General features: G+C 39.3%; 1 protein-coding gene across 1 annotated transcript; it reads right to left on the reverse strand.

Moving 5' to 3' along the window:
• Positions 1-3051: 3051 nt before the first annotated feature.
• Positions 3052-22533, reverse strand: STEAP4 (STEAP4 metalloreductase). The gene is made up of 5 exons (XM_060156071.1): positions 22418-22533; positions 7788-8242; positions 6609-7136; positions 5189-5353; positions 3052-3443 (listed from the first exon to the last, which is right to left on the reverse strand). The coding sequence occupies exons 2-5, from the start codon at positions 8238-8240 to the stop codon at positions 3180-3182; spliced, it is 1410 nt and encodes a 469-aa protein (XP_060012054.1). The 5' UTR covers positions 8241-8242; positions 22418-22533; the 3' UTR covers positions 3052-3179.
• Between the last annotated feature and the right edge of the window lie 208 nt (positions 22534-22741).

Below are 22741 nucleotides of genomic sequence, written 5' to 3' on the forward strand. Positions count from 1 at the left end.
CCCTCTCTTTATTTATCTGTTTTTATTTTGTTTTCAAAAGAATGATAACACCCATCAGGGCTGCAGCTGTTCAGTTGTCCAGGGCATTTCATGTCAGGTCCCACAGGTTGAAAGCCAACTTGAAATCAGTCTACCCATTAAGGCATTTGCCCTGTCCGGGTGGCATCCATGTGGAGGGAGGAAGGAAAGCCTTGTTTTTCTTCCACAAAAGTCCAGTGTGGGATAGTCTACCCCTACTCCTGTTTGGCCAGCTGATGCTTTCCCTTCTCTGAGGGTAAAACTGAACCATGCAGGATGTTGAAATGCATCACCCTGCTGGGTGCAAGCTTGTGTCACATGAAGCTGCAAATCCATTAATGTGCTTTTCAACCCCTGTACTGCCTCTCCTTTTCCTTATCTCTGAAAGGAACTATTTTTAGTTCCAGATGCTGGAGCTACTGTGATTCAAAACCTTTCAGTCACTTTCTTTGGAATGCTGAGGAGTCAAAACCAGAATGATTACAAAACTAGAAAGATTTTACAGAAGCAGTCATCCCTTAATATGGGGAAAACATACAAAAATAAAAGGTATATGATATCATAAAAATTTTTCTAGAATACAGGAAACATACCAGCAGTAAGGAAGTTTAGTCTCACTTTTTAATGTAGAATAGTTTGGAACACTTAAAAGGAATATAGTTCACCCAACACACCTATTTCTATCTGTTTCAAACTCATTCTTTCCACCTCAAGTAAACTGGGGGAGTCAGCTGTGTTAGGATGGGCACATTGGTTTGATGGTTTGGGAAGGGAGGGATATTGGGAGGGGCGAAAGGAGGGAATTGGCTTCTCTGGTCAGCTGGTGAGGCTTGGAGCCCTTGTGGATGAGGCTGAGGGTCATGCCCAGCAATGCACTGTGATGCCAAAACACCAGGGGCACTCTGTAACGTCTGGCTTCCTGGATGCCTTTTGTGAAGTACCCAGGTAGAGCATTTTTACTAGGTTATAAAAGTAGAATCCTTTTTACTCTAGGTAAGCTTTTTTTTTTTTTAACCTAAGAATGGCATTTTCTGTTTTTAGTAATGAACCATGTAGCCAGTAAAAACTTTACTCTCTTACCCAAAAAGGAGCATGGTTAATCCCAAAGTTTTTTTTTAGATCAGCCTGCATAGTACTTAACCTTTAATCAACCAATTCTCTAGCCAAAAGGCAGCTGCCAACCCTAGAATACTTGGCTGTTTTGCATCAAATAGCGGGATGAGTGGTGACAATTTCCCTGTCTTTCTCACTGATGCTCTTGGGTCAGCACCACACACCACAGCTCTGCTCAAAGTCGCAAGCTTTTTTATATCCTTGCTTGGGTGGATCAAGAATAACGTAATGGAGTATATATTCTGTGTATCTTCTCATTAACACAAATTGAAATAAAAAACAAAATCTGGTAGGGTATAATGAAACCAACACCCTCATTCAGTGCCAATGGTATTGACTTTAGCAATAATTTGGCAATATGCATCCAATGCTATTAAAAGTTCTTTACTTTTTAATCCCAATTCTTTGCAAGTATTCTGAGGAAGTAATTTAAAATGTGGAAAAATTGTACGTGCCAAGATACCCTATGAAATGTTTTAGTAAAAAATGGATATAACCTAAATGTTGAATTAGGGCAGTGGTTAAATAAATGCGTATTTGATGTAATATTATGCAGCCACTGATTCAATACATATACCATGTAAGTAAGCAGACAAAGCCACGATATATTAAGTGAAAAAGAAAGGGTACAAAATTGAATATACAGTATAGGTAGAACGATTTTCAAAAAGTTTTATAGAAAAATATCCTGGATTGTGGGTGATGTTTTAATATATTTTAATCATTTTGTATAAGGTCATATAGAATATATGATAATAAAAGTAAAAAGTAAAAGAAATGGCCTTTGTGGAGCAGGCAGAAAAATGTCAAACCCGAAGCCTTTTGGTTATTTCAGTGTGTGGGAAGGTCACACATAAGGCTCCTCTCAGCTCCATGTGTGAGCCAGAAAGGCTAATCCTGCTGAAGGTGTCTTGGAAATGACCTCATCAGCACACAAAAGCAGAGAGAACCATCCTGCCTTCCAGCAAGGATCTGAGAAACAACCAAGTCTCCTATTACAACTACTGCTCACACCTCTCTCCCCTAAGACACCATAATTCTCTCTCATCTATGTATCGGTTCAATTTACACGTTCATTATTCATTTAATTTCGCTGCTTAAATTGACAACAAACTATGACAAGCTACAGAAGCTACTTTTTTATACTAGAAATGCATTTCATAGGTGATTAATATTGAACAAGATTTGGAATATATTATTTACAAAGCATACCACAAAACCTAAACAATACCAAACCTGATATAGTGCAACTTTACAAAATTTATTTAAATTTTGGTTTATTTGAACTTTTTGCACAAGGGCTTTTATCAGCTCTTCTTTGCTTATTGTACATGGAGAAAATCCAAGTGGGTATCCCTCATTTTTAACTCAATCTTTCCTATACCTATTCCTTTGTAGAGGAAGGATCTATATCTTATGATATAGATTTTTATATATCCAACCCATGATTACTTACAATCAATTGTGATATTTTTATTGTTTTATAAAATAATTCCCCACACTACACATCCATATTGGTAACAAAATCAAAGAGCACACGCAACTACAGAATTCACCATGGCAATATTTATGATAACCTGCACTGCCCAAAAACCAAACTAAAAATCTCGTTCCTTTTACTTCCTCGGCCCTCTTCTTCAGACATATCTAATAAAGCCTTTATCAGTGGCCACAATCTTACTGTTTTCTCTTTCACTCCTCTCTGCCCTTGAACCAGAGAAGGAAAGTGCATGGACTTCCCCTAGATTTTGCAAGACATTAGGTCATGCATGCTGCCCACAACAAAGAAGCTTCCTACTGTGAAACCACAAAGCGAATCGTGACCTCAGCAACCCCAGCTCCAGCAAAAGGAGAAGCAGGGGCCAACACCGATTCAACACCAGCCTGAGATCAAACGGTGTCCATTTCTCAAAGTCAGGCATGATTTCTTTCTCTGTTCACAAGCTTCAGCCTGTGGTGGGAGAAAAACACTTTCTTCACTGCACCCACTATTATTCTCTAAACATACAACACCATAGTTAGGAAGTCCAGGTGAATTGAACTTTGCTTTAAATATCTGTTTTTCCATTCAATGCTGATTCTGAGAATTTTGGGTTCCTTTCCCAGCCCTTGCGGATCCGTGTAAGGGTCTTGTCTATACATGGAAGGATGAGGATGAACTTGATCACCAGCACCGTGCAAGGGATGATCAGTGCTATCACGTAGGCTGAAGGAAGATACCAGACGAGGCTTGAAGGACTGAGGAATCTCTTTCCGCCGTACACCAAGGTGTGGGCTGTACACAAGATCAGGGTCAAATAACCCAGTTTGGACTATAAGCAAGAAACAAAAACATATACATTAACACTGTTTACACTGTAAGCCAATGAAGGGTATTTGTCAAAGCCACAAGCTTTTGAAACCTGTAATATTTAGAACACTGCTAAGTCCTGAAAAAGCATTAACTCTCCTTCAAGATGATCAGTATATCATTTAAAAAAACACTGTGCTGGGCTTCCCTGGTGGCGCAGTAGTTAAGAATCTGCCTGCCAATGCAGGGGACATGGGTTCTAGCCCTGGTCTGGGAAGATCCTGCATGCCGTGGAGCAACTAAGCCTGAGCACCACAACTACTGAGCCTGCACTCTAGAGTCCGTGAGCCACAACTACTGAGCCCATGTGCCACAGATACTGAAGCCCATGCTCCTAGAGCCCGTGCTCCACAACAAGAGAAGCCACCGCGATGAGAAGCCCGCGCACCACAACGAAGAGTGGCCCCCGCTCGCCGCACCTAGAGAAAGCCCGCACGCAGCAATGAAGACCAAAAAAAAGAAGAAAAAAACGCAGCCAAATAAATAAATAAATAAATAAATAAATAAAACGACTGTGCTTGCAAATGACATGGTGGTTTCATCTTAACCTAACTGGTAAAGATTAGGTTAGGAAAGATTCCCAGGAGTAAATTCTTTTGCATTAGAATAAATAATGTACCTTCTTCTTCAATGGTAAAACTCTTTCCTGAATCACCTTTTCTGGAGGCCAGAGATGAGCAAGATACAGTATGTCCTCAAGAAGCACCACATTAGTATATGTTGCTGACTAAGAGCAGATGCTAGCTACATTCTGTCGCAATAAAGAGCAATTAGCAAACTTTACTTTTGGTTGGTTGTTTGTTTTGGCCTAAATACAAAGCTCAATGTTCATTTCTGTCTTAATGTCTTGAATAAAGGTGTAAACATGAGAAAATGTTGACTGCATTTGGTCCCTGGGTGAAACTGCAAGACTTCTGAAATTCAAATTGTTCTATAAAGTTCAAAGCTGATTTCAGTTACTAATAGTCTGTTCTGTTATGCTGGTTCACAAGGAGCATGCATCAGAATTACCCAGAGGGCTTGTGAAAACAAACTGCTGGGCCATAACTCCAGAGTTTCTGAGTCATTTAGGTCTGGGTGGGGCCCGGGGATTTGCATCTAACATGATCCCAGGTGATGTTTGTGATGCTGCCACTTCTGGTCCAGGTACCACACTTTGAAGACCACTGGTCTAGAAGATACCAGCTGCTTTTAATGAGGTATCTGGTGGTTGATGTGTTTTCCCTCTTACAGACCAGCTTTGAATCTGGTACGATGACAGTCTAGCGTATCTTGCTTTGAAGGTTTTAAAGATTATTTCATTATATGCCTTTTCATATCAATAAGTCCATATTCTAAAATTGGTTTTCAGAAGTAGAAATTTTATGTTTAGGTTTCTCTCCACCTTGCACCTAGTACATCTCCACACACAGAATTTAATAGTAGTTGGTGCTTTTCACTTTATACTCTTTGTGGCTCTGGGAGTGGTCAGGAATCTTGGCAAGGGATGCCCTGCGAGGAAATTCAGCCATTATGGAATCTGCCTTTTGGTACCAGAGTTTAGCATTTTCTAATTTGAACTTGTTTCAGTTGCTATTTTTATGAGATTGCTAGGGAAGTGATGGAGTTAAATGAAAATTTATGCAGGGTATGAGAGAAAAATGAGAATATTTGTAAAGCCAGAATCATTTTGCACTGTAAAGTAGATTAAATCGTGAAGTCTTTTACCTGGACAAATCGGAACTCTCTCCAGTTGACCATGTTGCTAACTGATGGCAAGGAAGTGATTCCCAGGAGTACAAACAGGAAAAATCCAAGCATTCCCATAGCGATATATGAATCGCTGAGCCAGGCAGTAGAGGTACTAAATGGACTTTCTTTCTTGGCTATTGCCTAAGAAAAGTTATAAGCAATTTTTTAAAATTCCATTTTTTTACAAACTGCCCAAACTTTTAAGGGGATGAAGAGTACCTCTGCATGGTTTCTTTGCTTAAAGAAAATTGTATAACATTTCTTAACAATCACTGAAAATAATTACACTTAGAAAAATACACTTAGGTATTATATTTTTTGATAGAAAAAGTAATTGGTTCTATTAGGACTTTATTATGATAGTTGACTCCAGGAGTTGTATAGAGAGTTTTAATTGACCCTATAAATCCTAAAACAAGATAAACATTTACTTAAACCTTCCTTACCATATGGCTTCTTGTTCCCCAAGCAAAAATCGATGTTCTCAAATGATTACATCAGGATTCTGTTTTCCTGCTTTATATGCTGATTATTCACACACATGAAGTTTGAGTTCTTTCATGTTTTTTTATGTTGTAATATGGCATCAAGTCTGTTGCATCACATCTTGAGAGAAATCTGGCCCCTGTAACATGACTCTTACCCAAGGACATATCATGTATTTGTTAGGGAAATAATGTAGAGAAATCCACAGACCCAGCACTTTGAGACTGCGGTAAGATTGATCAAAATCAATTATTTCCAAACGAGAACTGATGTATAGAACTTCGTCTGGGACAGCTTTAAGACTCCCTGAACTGATTCTCTCTGAATATTTTGACTATGCAGAATATAGTATCTGACATTTGCTCAGAATTGTTTAGTTTTCTAGTTATTGAGGACAGCATCCCACAAGTCAAACATTAATGGAGTTATAAGCACCCTTTTGTGAATTTGTTTACATTCCTATGACACATGTTTGGACAGCCCCCTCACGTATAAGATGGTTGGTTTTGACTTCCAAAAGGAAGTAGCATGCATAAAGATAGAAACTTGAAAACACCTTGGCCTCCATTTATTGAAGTAACTCAAGTAGGTTCATTAAGTTTTCCTGAGCCTCCAAATCTGTTAGTTTGTCAGTATCTCAGTGAGTCCTGGGAATACAGATATGGACCCAAGTGGACTGGGGAATCTACCTCTCATTCTCAATAGGTGTATGAGATTTCAACCAGATTCAGTAAAAAACAAAACAAAACAACAACCCCCTGAAAACAAACATGAGGTGTCTAGTTATAGCTACTTTAAAAAATAAAGATGCTTAGAACAGTGATTTTCTATAACTGTGAAGTGGAATATGGTGTAGCAGGATTGCTCTTTGATTTAAAGAATAGGAGAATACAAATGAGTAGAGATTTACCTGGGCAATGGTTCTGTTGGTCCATGTCCATCGTACATAATAACGAATAGGGATCACAAGTGTGTAGAGGACATGAAGGAAGGCAAATCCCAGTGCTATCAAGCCAAGCTGCTTTCTGCACAGCATCCAGTGGTCAAGCCAGTCTGGGAATCGGCGGTATTTTGTACCTCGGTACAGCTGCAGGATGGCCGCAATAACGCCAGGGAGGTAAACCAAGGCCAGCAGTGTAAGTGCTGCTATTGGAAAGACACGATTTGGAATAGAAATAGCCAGGCGGAATGTCCTATCTTTTTTTTCATAAACATAAGGGTAGATTACTTCTCTTATTACACAGTAGAAAAAGAAGAATACACACACAACAGCAGACAAATAGAAGGGGAACTTCCACATTGGAAACAGTTGCAGTGGGTAGTTTTCAATTTCATTGGCTGCCATGAGAGATCCTTTATCCAATGGAGTAAGTCCAAGACTACGAACAATATCCATTACTCTTTGCTTGGCTTTGCTGTCATTTCCGCAGACAAACACCTGGGTTAAAATAATTCATTTTGTATTTTTTCTTTCTTTAGTAATTATTTTGAAAGTCTGTATAAGCACTGTGCAAGACAATGCCATATGGTAGTTAACTGCTTTTCAAACAAGGCTGTAGAAAGGACATATTTAACAAGATGATGGTTTAGACTTGCACATGTGTGTTGGATAGTTAAGTAACAGGGTTTTAAGTCGAGAGTGGCTGTAAGCATATCACACTGATATGATAAGACTTGGTTCTCCACAATGCAAACAGTTTGATCTCTCTTCCGTATTCTTGGGTGCCGTATCACTTATGGATCGCTTTTAATCTCAGTGAATAAATGGAACCCATTTCATACAAGGTAATGGGAATAGAAGGGATACCCATCAACAATTTAGCAGTGTTATTTTCTAGTACTGACAAGAGGGCTCCAGAGACTGACACCATTGGGTTCCATCAAGCTAAAAGCTGAGGGTACAGACAGTGCTAAATAAATCACTACAATTGGTTACCCTACCTGGCCAAGCCCAAGAAAGTTACCCATGGCACATATTAGCAGAATGAAGTGTTTTCTTTTGGAATTATGTTTTGGAATCTTTGACATAAGCACATATTAAAACATTCACTTTTTAAAGATGGAGTGTAAATTTATCATTTAATCTTACCTGCCGACTTGCATCCAGTGCCCTTGACTGGAGAGCCCAGGCTGAGATGGTGTTAAATGCTTTTACCACGTGGGCTCCCGGCACCAACTGAGCAAGGTACTCTGCATTCGACTGCGGATACTGCTTGATTTTCAGGTTGTTGCTGACGTCGACCAGGATTTTCCCATTGAGGACCTCAGTTAATTCTGTGAGAAAATCGTAATGTTCCCTGTGGATTGCTATGATTATAATGTCAGATTTCTGGGCCGCTTCTGAGTAGCTCAGGACCTCTGCACCGTTGGGCAGCAGACTGGACATCTGGGGGTTTCGACTTCCAAAAACAATAGAATAACCACATTGGAGCATTTCAAGTCCCAGTGATCGTCCAAAATCTCCAGTTCCAAAAATACATACAGTCTCTTGCTTCTCTGAAGAATTCATAGTGAGAAGAAGTACATCTGTAGTTTTCTCCATAACTGAAAGATAATAATGCAAACACCCAACAAAATATGAATGTTCTGGGAAAAATTAATGAGAATTATATACAGGAAACAGTGATTGACTGATGTTGTTTGAATCTTTTACTGAGTTATCTCAAGCATATTCCCTACAAAATTTGGAAGGAGTAAAAACTGTCTCATATATTCTATGTCTTTATTTTTTTTGAATTTTATTTTAATTTTTTTTATATAGCAGGTTCTTATTAGTTATCTATTTTATACAAATTAGTGTATATATGTCTCATATGGCTTATTAACAAAATCTTCTATTGGATAAAGAAATGCAGTAAAAACCCAAGACGCTTACTGGTTGCTGTCTTAAACTATGGATGTGTATCACAATGATACTGCATTTATTGAACACTTAACAGTTCCTAAAGTTCTCAAGGGCAAAATCTGACAAAGAATGCAGTAATAAGGAAATTACAGACCAATTCATTTATGTTTAGTGATACAAAAATCCCAGATTAACCAACAGAATCTGGCAGCCTGTTAAGAGACAGTGCACATTGATCACATGGGATTATTCTAGGAATGTAAAGATTAGTTCTGTAAATTCAATATTAGAAAATCCTAATAGAACTCACCATGTTAGAAGATTAAGGAGAAAAATGTGGCCATGTTTATGTATGCTAAAAGATCAAGAACCTATATGTCTTCAGAAATTTATACAACATTGTAAATTAACTATACTTCAATAAAAAAAACCTAAAAAAATGATATTTATTCTTGATTCATATTTAAAAAGGAAAAAATAGATATTTCCTTAACATACGAAGTATCTATTTAAATAGCCAAAGTATCTATCTAAATAGCCAGTTGGAAGAAAAAGTTTAATCTATACCTCACACTCCCCCCCAAGGTAAATTTAAAATATATTAAAGATTTAAATATTTTTTTTTAATGGAACTATAATAGAACTAGAAGAGGCCATGGAGAATTCTTTTATAACCTTAGATGGGAAAGGCCCTTTTCCTATATCACAAATCCTTGAAATCATTAAAGAATAAAGGGACAAATGTGATTACATAAAAATAAATAATACCTGCAAAGCAAAAAATCATGATAAGTGAAGTCACAAGATAATCAAACTGGAAAAATATATATATATATATATTTTTTGCGGTACGCGGGCCTCTCACTGTTGTGGCCTCTCCCGTTGCGGAGCATAGGCTCCGGACGCACAGGCTCAGCAGCCATGGCTCACGGGCTTAGCCGCTCCGCGCATGTGGGATCTTCCCGGACCGGGGAACGAACCCGCGTCCCCTGCATCGGCAGGTGGACTCTCAACCACTGCGACACCAGGGAAGCCCTGGAAAACTATTTTAAACTCATACAAACCAATAAAAAATTTGCCCACTAGACAATAGGGCAAAAGAATATGAGATGCTAGTTCATCCTAGGGAAATAGGACTTTTCAATATAGTAAAAGATTTCTTAATCTTACCCAAAGTAAAAGAAATGCAGGATAAAACTAAACTGAGATACTGTTATAAACCATGTGATTGTGTTGCTTTGTAAGATTTTGAAATTTAAAGATCTTGAAGTTTTCATGATCTAATAAAATAATCTAGGATACTCTCTCCACTTTCAAAGAATATTATTTCTTCCTTCAGTACTGGATTTTTCTCAAAAAATTTTCTCTTCCCAATATTTAGCATTTAGTTTAAACTTTTAGTTAATCTTTTTTTTGGGGTGTGTGTGTGTGTGTGTGTGTGTGTGTGTGTGTGTGTGTGTGTAGTCTCTTGTGTTCAGTGATACATCCTCAGTGCTAAAAAAGAGCACTGCCTGCGATGGACCAGGCACTTCTTGGTAAATATTTGTGGGATCATATTAGAAGGGTGGAATGTCGGAGCTGGAAGCAGCGGTTTCCTCTGTGTGCCAGGCACAGCATGAGGTGCATGATGAGGAGGAAGCTGAGTGAGTACAGACTGAGCACTGGGAGTTAGGGAGGAGTAGGGTGAAGCAGAGAAGTGGGGGAAGGTGTTGTAAGGACATTGCTTCTTCCACCCAAATGGGTTTAAAGTAAAACTTCGTGAATTTGATGTGGAGTTTCAAACCAGACCTAATCATTCTTCCATTCCAGCGTGGTGAATTTCATGCAGATTGTAGAGCATATGAAGATTGCACCTTTTCAATAGGATTTCAAAAATTTGCCCTTTCCATTTTAGCCCATGGAAAACACCTGTTTTTTGTTTGATTTTCTTGAAGTATAGTTAATTTCCAATGTTGTGTTAGTTTGGGGGTAAGCAAAGTGATTCAGTTATACATATATATATATATATATATATATATTCTTTTTCAGATTCTTTTCCATTATAGGTTATGACAAGATATTGAATATGGTTCCCTGTGCTATACAGTTGGTCCTTATTGTTTACCTTTGTTATATATAGTGGTGTGTATATGGTTTTTTTTTTATAACTTTATTTTATCTATTTATTTTTGGCTGTGTTGGGTCTTCGTTGCTGTGCGCGGGCTTTCTCTAGTTGCGGTGAGCGGGGGCTACTCTGTTGCGGTGCGCGGGCTTCTCATTGTGGTGGCTTCTCCTGTTGCAGAACACGGACTCTAGGCGTGTGAGCTCAGTAGCTGTGGCTCACAGACTCTAGAGCGCAGGCTCAGTAGTTGTGGCTCACGGGCTTAGTTGCTCCGTGGCATGTGGGATCTTCCTAGACCAGGGCTCGACCCCATGTCCCCTGCATTGGCAGGCGGATTCTCCACCACTGCGCCACCAGGGAAGCCCAGTGGTGTGTATATGTTAATTCCAAACTCCTAATTTGTCTCCCCCGCCCCTGCTATCCCCTCCCCTTTGGTAACCATAAGTTTGTTTTCAATGTCTGTGAGTCTGTTTCTGTTTTGTAAATAAGTTTATTTGTATCATTTTTTTTTAGATTCCACATATAAGTGATATCATATGGTGTGTGTCCTTCTCTGTCTCACTTCCCTTAGTAAAGGAACAAGAAATACAAGACTTCTCTGTACTTCCACAGAAATTCTTTGAATAATTTAAGTAAGCACAACAAGTGAATCATTTTATAAACTAGCTAGTGACTGATATCCTGAACTTTATCAGAGTAGGAAATGACCTTATATGGGAAAACACCTGGATATGATCAGGGCCTATCATATGGAAACACAGCTGTCCCTTTGAAAAACTCTTAGCAGCATCTACAAATGCAAACTAGTGTAGCAAATTCTATTGTATTGCTAATCAGTTAACAACTAATTGTTATGACTCAAACCCTTAAACTGCTGAATGATGCCTTAATTTTTCTACTTCGTGGAACTGGTTTGTGAGTGTACTAACAGAATACCAGTGTGCCTGGCTATTCCCTCACTTTTTCTCCATTCTTTATCCTAATATATTATTTTTCTATCTCCTATATTGGGATGAACATTTGCAAGCAAAATATAGATTTGACAAAGTTGCCTGTGTCCTGCAATGAAATGGATGATGTCTTTACTGACACATTATCATTTGGATTACCTTAATCATTGCAGCGAGAGAGTCCAGACTTCATTTTGACCACGTGGCCCCTACATTCATCTATTCTAACCTGTCATAAAATTTTTTTTAGAAAATGAAGATATTAACTACACTACACTAGTATTTTTTGCTCCACTTACTGGCCACGTGACCTTGGGTGAGTTAAACTATTTGTGTCTCAGTTTCATCAACTTTAAAATGAGAGATCTGTAGTACCTACTCTAGAGGCATTGTGAGGATCAGATGAATTGATGTATCTTAGAACAACTCCTGAGACTTAGTAAGTACTCAATAAGCTGTCTATTATTAGGAGAGTATTTCATATGCTATAATTAATTAATCAGTCTATTAATGATCTAATTAATGTAGTCTTTTTATAAATTCTATAAATTAAGGGTTAATTATTCTTCTATAACTGTGATTATTGGAATATATAAAATTTACCTGAAATAGTATTCAATAATTCTTGAGAAGCTTCTGCTTTCCCCACTTCTTTCTCATAAATAAAACCTTATGTAAAACGGCTTCAGAGCATATGAATTTATCAAAACACAGATGTAAAAACAGCTCAAGTGTGAATTTCTCTCATTTGTAATTCTTTCACATTTTACTTTAATATTTCCCCCTTAAAATGCAGCTTGGCAATCCAGTATAATACACTTGGGCTGTTATCCCAAGTATTAAAATTTATTTTCCCTCTTAAATCTTCAGAGACAAACCGAAGATACAAAAACAGTAAGGAGATATTAAAATATCACTGGTGGAGTCAATAGAAAGTAATAGTTATTCCATTGGGCAGTTAGTTACTCCATATCAAGTTATAGAAGTTATAAGGTTGATAATTGTGTCACACACATCTTGAGTTCCCCTTCAAATCCTCCTGGTTCTATTTCCAGTCCTTGGGCAATAACTGGGCTCTGCTCTGTTTCCACTGCCTAACAGAGGCTCACTTTGGGGCTCTAGATCTTTTAGCTCTCGATCCTTATCCCGGGCTTCTCTGATACCTGTGCCTGTTTGGCACTCAGACATGTACAGCCCATTGCCCCATCATAGACAACGGGGCACAGGACTCCATGGATAAGTGCTTCTCCTTTCATCTTCTGGAACACAGTTCTGACACATTTCATAAGGCTCCTATGAAAGTCCTAGAGGAAAAGAGTACCACTCATCTGTAACAGTGGCCGATTTAATGGGCTTTTGTCTTTCTCATGTTCCCCGGTTTAAGCCCCTTGCCCCTCACTCCTGTTCCCTGGAATCACTTCCGTAATAAACTATCTGCACACAAGCCTTTGTTACAGGCTCTGCTTGCAAATCAACCCAGGATAATACACTATTTTGATTATTATTATCTTTTCATGGTAGAAGAAAAATGATCAGACCTCAGGTTACAACTGGGATGATGAAATAACATGTAAAAAGTTAGCTAATTCTTTGGAAGAATTTGATTCAGCACTCTTGGAAAAAATATCCTGAAAACAGATGTTCATGAAAATGAGATGTATGCACACTCTAAACCACAAGGGAGATCTCATTGAGGGTGTATTTTACAGTAAGTACTAGGTAAAGAAGGAAGTTACAATCATTTCAGACTATTTGTAACTCAAAATAACTCCCATGTATAAACATGGATTTATGGAGGTAGTAAGGTTTCTTGTTCAAAGACTTGTAAAAAAACTTTCCTAGTCCTCTTTTATTCATAGATGTAGGATGGAAGGAATAAAGAAAATAAGAAAGGTGGTAAACAGGAAGCAGAGTTATTAAGGGAAAGTTGGGGTAAGATGGTTATGGCATAGTGGTCTCCTCTCCTTCCTTCAGTGCTTTCCAAACCTCAGTTATATAACAGGAATCAAAACAAGACTACCCCCTGGTTTGGGAAATCTCCAGGTTTTGCCTCCTGTGGAAGCATCTCCCAGAGAGGGAGGCCAAGACAGGCAAAGCGACCCTGCAAGAGTGTTTATATAGATTAGAGATTGGCAACCAATGATGCAGATGCAAAGGTGACAGAGACAACTGTGAGGGCCATGGTAGCAGCCACCAAGAAGCGTAAGCGTGAGTGTGTGTGTGTGTATGTGTGTGCGCACGCATGTGCCTATGTGATGAAGTGGTACTGGTGTGGGTCATGTAGAGTCTCGCCCATCAGGTCCCTCTGTCTGCAGGTCCCACCCCGGGTTCTGGGAACCTAAGGCAGCATTCCGCTGGATGTTCCCAGCTAGGTATCCCTTGAGGATGTTAGGGCCAGTCTGGTTTGTGCTTTTACTTCTCTCATCTCCCAGAGGTCAGAGGGCAGAGAGGCCCAGTTCTAGCTTTAGAGGATTCTAGCATATGAAAAACATGGAAATGTCCTAATGGAATACAAACATTTCACATTTTAAATGCTTGTATTGAACAAGCAAAGAAACCTTTTTATTTAAAATAATTATAGATTCACAGTAAGTTTAAAGCTAGTACAAGAGGTCCTTGTGCATCCTTTATCATTTCCTCCAGCGTTTACATTTTATATAGCTAGAGTACAATATCAAAACTGGGAAACTGATATCAGGACATTGGGTGTGTATAATTCTCTGTCATTTTATCCCTTGTGTGGGTTCAGGTACCCACTACTGCAATCAGGATGCAGAAGTATTCCATCACTACCCCTTTATAGTCATACTTATCCCCCTCTCTGACTCCAGCCCCAATCCCTGGAAGTCATGAATCTGTTCTCTGCTCTTTAATTTTATCATTTTGAGAATGTTATATAATGAAATCACACAAAATGCAACCTTTTCATATTGGCTTTTTTTCACTTAGCATAATGCCCTTGAGATCCATCCAAGTTGGCGCATATGTAAATAGTTCATGTAAATAGTTCGTTCCTTTTTAGTGTTGAGTCCATGGTGTGGACTTCTTCATTTGCTAGTTTGCTACCTGAATGTCCTTTTTGGAAATGTTGCAACAGCGTTACAAAATCTGCATGTTTTAAGTGTTTATACTTAACAAGTCAATGCTATCAAATGCTCAGGCACCACCTCCTGAGATTCTGAATCAATTGTTCTGAGGTAGGGCCTAGACATCTGTATTTTTAAAAAACCAGACCAAACAGATCAGTTCTAAAGAGCATCCAGAGCTGAGAACCACTGGAAATGGGAAAAGATAAGGGTATCTTTTTTGGAAAGAGATGGTGAGGAGGGAAAAGGCAGAGGGAGAACAGGCTGTGGATGAGCTTGTAGGGGGATGCAGAAACATTTCACCTGCTTTACAACTTCTTCCTCTAAGTAACCATTGGCTGGGTCTGATAGCCTAGAATTCCTACTTTTATGAAAACTGGAGGCAAAAAAAGAGTGTGTAGGCCCCCTATGGGAGAGGGTCAAGGGATGCCAGACACAAGACTTGGTAGGCTTTGCTCTACAATTCCCTTAAGGAAACTTTGATGAGTTGTCTTCTATGAGCCACAAGTTATGGTTTGATCAAATCCAGCCATGAATCTGCTACAGTCACTCCTTCACAGCATCTCTCATACGGTGCCAGACAACATCCCGTTTACATTCGGATGAAACCAGTATTAAAGACATTCTGCCCCTTTCTCCCTTTGAGAATTCAGCTTTGAATTCTGAAGCGATTGTTCACACAAGGTTTTGAACTCCTCCTACAGTACCCTCTCCGGACAACCCCTGCCCTCCATCGGGGTTGTAGCACACAAGTCCAGTGATCTGGCCTGGCACCTCCAGGGAGTCAGAACACAAATGACACTTTTAAACTCTATATGACGTGACAGGATTTTTCATTTTAATTTGATGCCTGCAAACAGGGATTTTAAAAATTCCGTCCTTCTGTTTTATTTTCCCTTCTGAATTTCAACCTGAAAGCCCTAGATGACTTGACAACACATTTGTAGTGAGCTGAAGCCCATCAATCGTTTCTTTTAATTACCAGGCATAGGGGCAGGACGGAGTTCTGCAACTAGGCCAGCCTTCCTCTGATTCAGAGCATTTGTTTTAATATATCCCAGGGACAATTGGAAAGCAAAAAATAGTAAATATATATATATATATATATTTTAAAACCTTACAATAATACATGAACCCATCCAGTTTATTCACTGAGCTATTTCTGTATTTAGTGAGATCAAGGCTCTTTAGGGAAAGCAAGCATGCTCACATTTAAGCACATATTCTTTTACTAACAGGCATATATAACTGTAGCAAAATCAGAAGCTCTTGGTTTAAAAAGACCACTGATTGTAGTTTACAAAAAATGTAATGTGCCCATAATTAATGGAGTTTTCTAATTTTTTTGACAGTTCCATCTTCAGCCTATATATGTTATTTGAAAATATAATAGTACTTTTCTTATTTTAGCCTTGTAGTTAGAAGTAGCTCTGTCAGTAATAGCTATAGACTGACATAAATCTATCATTTAAAGCTCTTAATCTAAATAAAGAAACCACTGCAGGTTGGTTGCTGAAAAATTGATTAATGATTTCAATTGTTTTGGGAGAAAATGTTATGTATCTCATAGCACTCTAATTTACTGATGCTTAGTTTTTATGCTAGCCAATAGAATGACCCAAAAGGAAACTAATCTTAACTTGTACAGTCTGATTAAATCACAAGAGCATAACTAAATATAACCTTTACATTAATATTCTATGGGGATATATATCCACATGAATTGCTAATAAGTAAAACTAGCCATGACGTGCTGCAGCTAAAATGATTCTGTCAGTAACATTTCACTGCCACCCAATGAATACCAGGAGAGCAAGGTAATGCAGAGCTATATTATCGATTTTAATTGTACTTTAAGAGAAAATTTATTTCTTTTAAATATTCGTTCTTTGGTGAAATTCTGGTCCAACTAAAAATCTTTTTAATACGTGTTTTCACATTTACATCTCAGCTGCATCTGTCAAGATAAATGAAGATTGTTTTATGATTCCCTGGCTAAGAATTTTATCATGTAGGTTTATTACCCCCTGTCTAGGCTAGTTAGTTCATTTGATTAAAGCTGGGGCTCATGACAGCAAGGTCAGGGATTCAGTCATGGCTGAGTTAATTTACCTTGACCTCTGTTTGCATTCTAAATCCTGAACAGCTTATAAATCTGTCGTCCACCAAAGATTCAGCATGAGAATCAGGACCTGGATTGCCACCATCAGAAAAACAACTCTGTCTCACTGACTGGGTGGCATTTGACTCGTACACAATACCTGAGCATTTGCTTTTTTTTTTTTTTAAGTAGTTTTTTATTTTTTTAATTTTTTAAAAATTTTATTTATTTATTTTTGGCCGTGTTGGGTCTTTGTTGCTGCCCACAGGCTTTCTCTAGCTGCGGTGAGTGGAGGCTACTCTTCCTTGCGGTGCGCGGGCTTCTCATTAGGGTGGCTTCGCTTTGTTGCGGAGCACGGGCTCTAGGTGTGCGGACTCAGTAGCTGTGGCTAGCAGGCTCTAGAGCGCAGGCTCAGTAGTTGTGGCTCACGGGCTCTAGAGTGCAGGCTCAGTAGTTGTGGCACACAGGCTTAGCTGCTCCGCGGCATGTGGGATATTCCCGGACCAGGGCTCGAACCCATGTCCCCTGCATTGGCAGGTGGTTTCTTAACCACTGTGCCACCAGGGAGGTCCTGAGCATTTGCTTATTGGGTAATTTGGTGATCACAAAAACCCACTTAATATTTAGTATCCATTTGTGGGTTTTGCTTTTCTTGGACTGCTGTAGTCAGAGATATTTAAGAAGTGATTTGATCATTTCAGAATTAACTTTGTTTAAATAAATTTCCTGTGAATAGTTATTTATCCTCACCTTGAGGCCACTGGGAATTATCTCACTATTGATAACTGCCAACTCAGTTTGGAGATAGAGCAGTTTTGCTGTGGATCTGATCCCATTCTGCTGATGGGGTAACTCCAATCTGCTTCAGAGCATCTCCTCAGCATTTTTAGAAATCTCCTAGGGGTGGTTTACATGTCCTGTATATAGTCTCCTTTATCTTCTTTTGGGCACCGTTTTCTTCTATTTCTAATTTGGCTCTGGAGGCAAGGACTCCCAATGGCCAGAGTACGTCTAATGTTCACCAAGACCCCATGAGCTGGAGCTGCGACCATGATCTGGCCTTTCAGCTGCTTCATTTCTTACCCCAGGAGGGAAAGTACCCTTGAAACACCTTTCCGCCTCCTGTATTATACTCTGATATACAGGCCTGAGGGCAGTGCTGGTTGATCAATATATTTTAGCGAAAGCAGCTCCTTCTTTTTAAGCCCTAGGTATTTAATTTCAGCTCTTTTTAGTTGTGTGGTATGACCAGAGCTGGCTTGCCAGCTGAAAGTTTGAAATCAGCCGTGGTGGGAGTTTTCACACCATGGAAATCAGCAAATGCTGTAATTCAGGACATTTTTTTTTTGTGCCTTAGCGAGCCATTTACCAGCATACCACTGACTCTTTCTCTCATCCCCTTCTCCCCAAGACTCTGCCTGTGACCATGGAAATGGAGAAATAACTGGACTGACAGGATGATATACTTTCCCACTCCTGACTTTGTACTTTAAGCCTTAAAATCTCTTTCCTTAGAGGCCTTCCTTCTAGGAAGGCTCCTAGGTTCTTAATGATAACAGAATCCTTGTGGCTTCCCTCCCTCAACAAATGTTCCAGACCCTCTCCACTGCACACATGGAGTTAACACGATTTTGGCTGTAAGTCTGACATCGCTAGATTCTTGGTTCCCTCAGGGAGATAGATACAGGGACCTCTTTGTGTACCATCATCCCTAAACACATATCTTCTAATTTTCCAGACATGCATTAAAAAAAAAAAAGAGCACAGTTTAGGATCTCAGTTGAAGATAACCATTATTAACTGCAATGAACCATTTACCAACTTGCTAATTGCTTTCTCCTCAGCCCCCTCCCATATCTCATACCACCTAAGTCAGGGCAATTGAAGAGGATGAAGAAATCATTTTAGTACTTGGGTACTGGAGAAGAAATAACTAGAAGCATGATCATTTCTATAATAAGAATGATTTGCTGTAACTTAGTTCTTTTGAACTGTTCAATAGGCTTCATTTCTTGTGCCATGCCTTCAGGTATTAAAGAAGGGCTCAAGTGTTTTACTTAAGTTAAACTAATTAAAACCTTTAAAAATTCAATATTCCAACATTCATGACCTCAGTTAAATGCCTTAATCTCATTATGTCACTCTTTAAAATGAATTAAACTCCAAAGTATTATAGTTACAAATTTATTATGAACCTTACCCAGGATAGCAACATATTGGGGTTACTAAAATGAGAAGAAATACCAAGGTTGCTGCAATTTCTTTATCCTTTTAAAAATAGTTATAATAATTTCCACTACTTACTTTATATGTACTGTACAGCATACAGCAATCTCATGCTTCTTCCCAAAGGGCAGGACACTTTGACCCTATTAACTAGTACAGCTCAGGGGGCATCCATGCTTATAACCTCCTATGCCCATAATGATAAGCATCTTTCAAAAATAAATATTAGTGTTATCAACAATGTCTTGGTAGGATTGCGTGTTTTTGACAGATTTATTGAACAGCCTCTCTGAGCCAGGCACTGTGCTATACAAGAGTGATAAACTTTAGACTGACCTGGTCCTCCAGGGGCTCCCAAGTTGGGGAAGATGTAGACACATAATCAAACTGCTGCAATACAACGTGTGAAGATGTTGCATATACAGAGGAGGGGAGCTATTCTGCCTGGGAAGTAGGGCAAGAAAGTTTACCAAAGTCTGTGCATAATTGCTTCAGACACTGCTTAATTTGGGCTCAAAACTGTTTCGACACCCTGTAAAATGAAAAGTATAGATGAAGATGTATAATCAGTGTGGACCATTAGCCACGCCCTCCTATTCCCATGCTTCTCAGTGCTTGTGCCATCACCAGTGAAACCCTGGTTGGAACACTTGGCCCTGTGCTTGATGCCATTTTTTTTCCTTCAATATTTGGAGCTAAGGTAAAAGAGATGTGTTCTAATAACCCCTCTCTAAGAGGAGTGCTATGCAGTTATATTAAGTTACCTCTCAGCTTTCTCTTTTTTCAGAATTATAGTTCCTGACTTTTCAAAATTATCCTTTGCACACATTTACCTTCCTTATAAGATGAAAAGTGAGCTTAACTTATCCTGACATGAAGACTGATCATGTAACCTACATTTCAAAGAAACATACTTTAGTCAAAATAACTTTTCAGAAGGATGCAACCATCAAAGTTCAGTATGATAAGGCTTTTTTACACATGGCAGACTACACTCTTCTAGAACAATGTGGAGAAGCATTCAGATTAGGATGTCATGTCCTGCCTAGGTAATTAGGGTGGAAATGCTTCTTTGAGTAGAACATTGCATATTTTTTGCAGTGACGTATTTCTGAAAGATGATCTTCATACAGTGCAAGCATTCTTTGTTCCTTTTTCCGTAATGATTTTGGAAGAACAAATTGCTTACGTATGTTGGCCAAGTATGTTTTCTTAACATACATTGTTTTCAGCATTAATTATCCTTTATTTACTTAGCTTTATTCCTTCCAGGTCTGATTTCTTCTCAACAAAAGAACAAGTGTTAATTCAAATCATTTTGGAAATGACCTAAAAGTCATTCAAAATTCATGGTAGGTTGAATACATCATGTGGAACTGTTCATAGTTAACTGTCCTCATAGTTAACTAGTGACCCATTCTCTTTGGATGTGCAGAGCACAGAAGGACGTACAAAGCACAGAGTCAAACAGGTGCCTTCAGAGGCCTTGTAAACTTTATTTCTATTACTTCTGGCCTAACTACAACTTCAAAAAAAAAATCCCACACAGAAAACTTCACTATCCACTTCACTATCCACAGCCTGTCCGAGAGTCTTAGAGTAGGAATTACTCTACTTCCTTCCTTACTCTACTTCCTTCCTTAGAGTAGGAATTACATAGGTAGATGTAGTTGCAGACACTTAACAATTGACAAGGACAACCCAGAAGAAACCTACAAGTTGCCCTGGCAAGTCTTCAAGTTTGAAAGGTGATTATATCTTTTTTTTTTTTTTTTTTTGCTAGCAGATTAACTTTGTGAAGATTTTAAAAGGAAATAATTTTTAAATAGCGGTTGAAAAAAGATGGAAATGACTTAGAAAGATAACTGGATGGTAAGGATCATGAGGAAATGTAGAGGGACTGTTCAGGATTTCTTCCATTTTGGAATTCTATGACAAATGAATCTATTTTTCTTAAAACTGTTCAGAATAAGGCTCAAGGCTTAAGGTCATCAATGTATGAACAGGCTTATAAAAACGTATTTGGTTACTTCGAACAACAGTTAGCAAGCTTAAGCAAGGCAGGAATCCGAAAATCATTCTCAAGTTAGGGGTCGGGCCTCGAACATGCTGGTTTCTGAACCTTCAGTTGCCGTGTGGACTTCAGCAGCACCATAAATGTTGCCAAATGGACAGAGTGCTATGACCCAGTTTCTCCATACACATGTTCCATTTCCTATACAACCTGAAGCCTGATAAATAGGGAGTGCTTCATCCTGCTTTCTGGGTTGGCAGTGTTTGCCATGCAGGTAGAATACAGGCAGGTAGAAGTTCATACTGTGCTAAATCAAAGCATTCTGAAAAACTCAGGGCCTTGCAAAAAAGTTACTGCTTCAAATAAATGTGCCATTTTATAAAATTACACCTACTGTATCAGAAAAAAATGTTCTTTCATATGAGTGACACTTATATCACTCCCATTTATAGGGAATAGGACATTCTCATACAGCAAGGCTGAAGAATTGGTTTGGAAAGCTGAGAGTATTCTCTGAATGATAAATGTGGTACAAGTCTAGATACTCCTTGGGGAAAGACTATCTCTCCACAGCTGGGTAGTTTCCCTATAAAAGTGAAACCTGCATTATTATGAAGAAAGTAATTACTTGGTTACACTTATAGCATTGATGAAATTTTCAGTGTATTTCAAACCTGCAAACATCTTTAGTCATGTGTTTTCACCTTGTTAGAGTTGGATTTTGTGGCTGCTCTGGTCCAAGAGCCTTTTATCTTACATGTGTGGAAACTGAGGCTGAAGTACTGAACTTCTAATTAGAACTAGGAATAGAATTCCCCAATCCACCCCTGCCCTAGTCTCCATCCAATTCACTTTCCCTTACACCAGTCATCTTTTAAAGAAAGTTTCTAAATTGCTATCCAGAGGGAAAAACCACCTTCCAGCTGCCTCTGGACAAACAGGGAACCAAAGGCTTTATTTACTCTAAACAATTACATTCCAAAAAATATTTCTCTGGAAAAGCAATTAATCACTAAACTGCAGAAGGACATTGGAATCAAGATCAAGGATGGAAGCGGTTGCAGATCTCAGGACACATTTTCAGCTCTTGGTCAAGAAGCGGATTCAGATCTAGATTGCCTTTATCCAGAAGTAAGGTACAGAGAGGAATCCAAACCTCCAAGTGTTCTCCTGTCTCGTCTGCACCCCGGGGATGAAAGTCTAGGAAGCAAGCCACTTGTTGAATTGCTTAACTCATCTGGCCACACACTTGGGTGGCCTTGCACCTTCTTCCCAGGGTGAGCAGTTTGTGGAGTGGGGTCCTGGAAGCAGGGGTTCGAGGTGGGCGGAAGCTGATAAGGGAGGGGAGCCCTGTGGCGAAAGGTACAAGGCGAAGGCCAGCAGCAATGTGACCCACCTGCGGGAGAGGTGTTTCCCAGGCAGCTGTGGTCCAGCGTGGCTGCTGCGGGGCGCGCTGAGTGCCGGGCCGAGAGGGGACGCCGTGTGGCGTTCAGGCTCGGGGCTGCGGTTCGCCGCTCTCGTCGGTATAAGAAGCCGGAGAGCGGAGGGAGGGGCCCACTAGATTGCGCAAGAGAAGCGGTGAAGAAAGCAAGCGTTTCCAGGAAGAGTTCAAGCTGGGAATCCTGGGCAGCTGGAAAGACCAGAAATTCCGGTGCTGTCACTGCCGCTATTGCTTTAGATGTTGCTGCTGATCTCTGGCCAGCGGGGTTTTTAAAGCGTT

Source organism: Lagenorhynchus albirostris, chromosome 8, assembly GCF_949774975.1.
Source record: "Lagenorhynchus albirostris chromosome 8, mLagAlb1.1, whole genome shotgun sequence".
NCBI lineage: Eukaryota > Metazoa > Chordata > Mammalia > Artiodactyla > Delphinidae > Lagenorhynchus > Lagenorhynchus albirostris.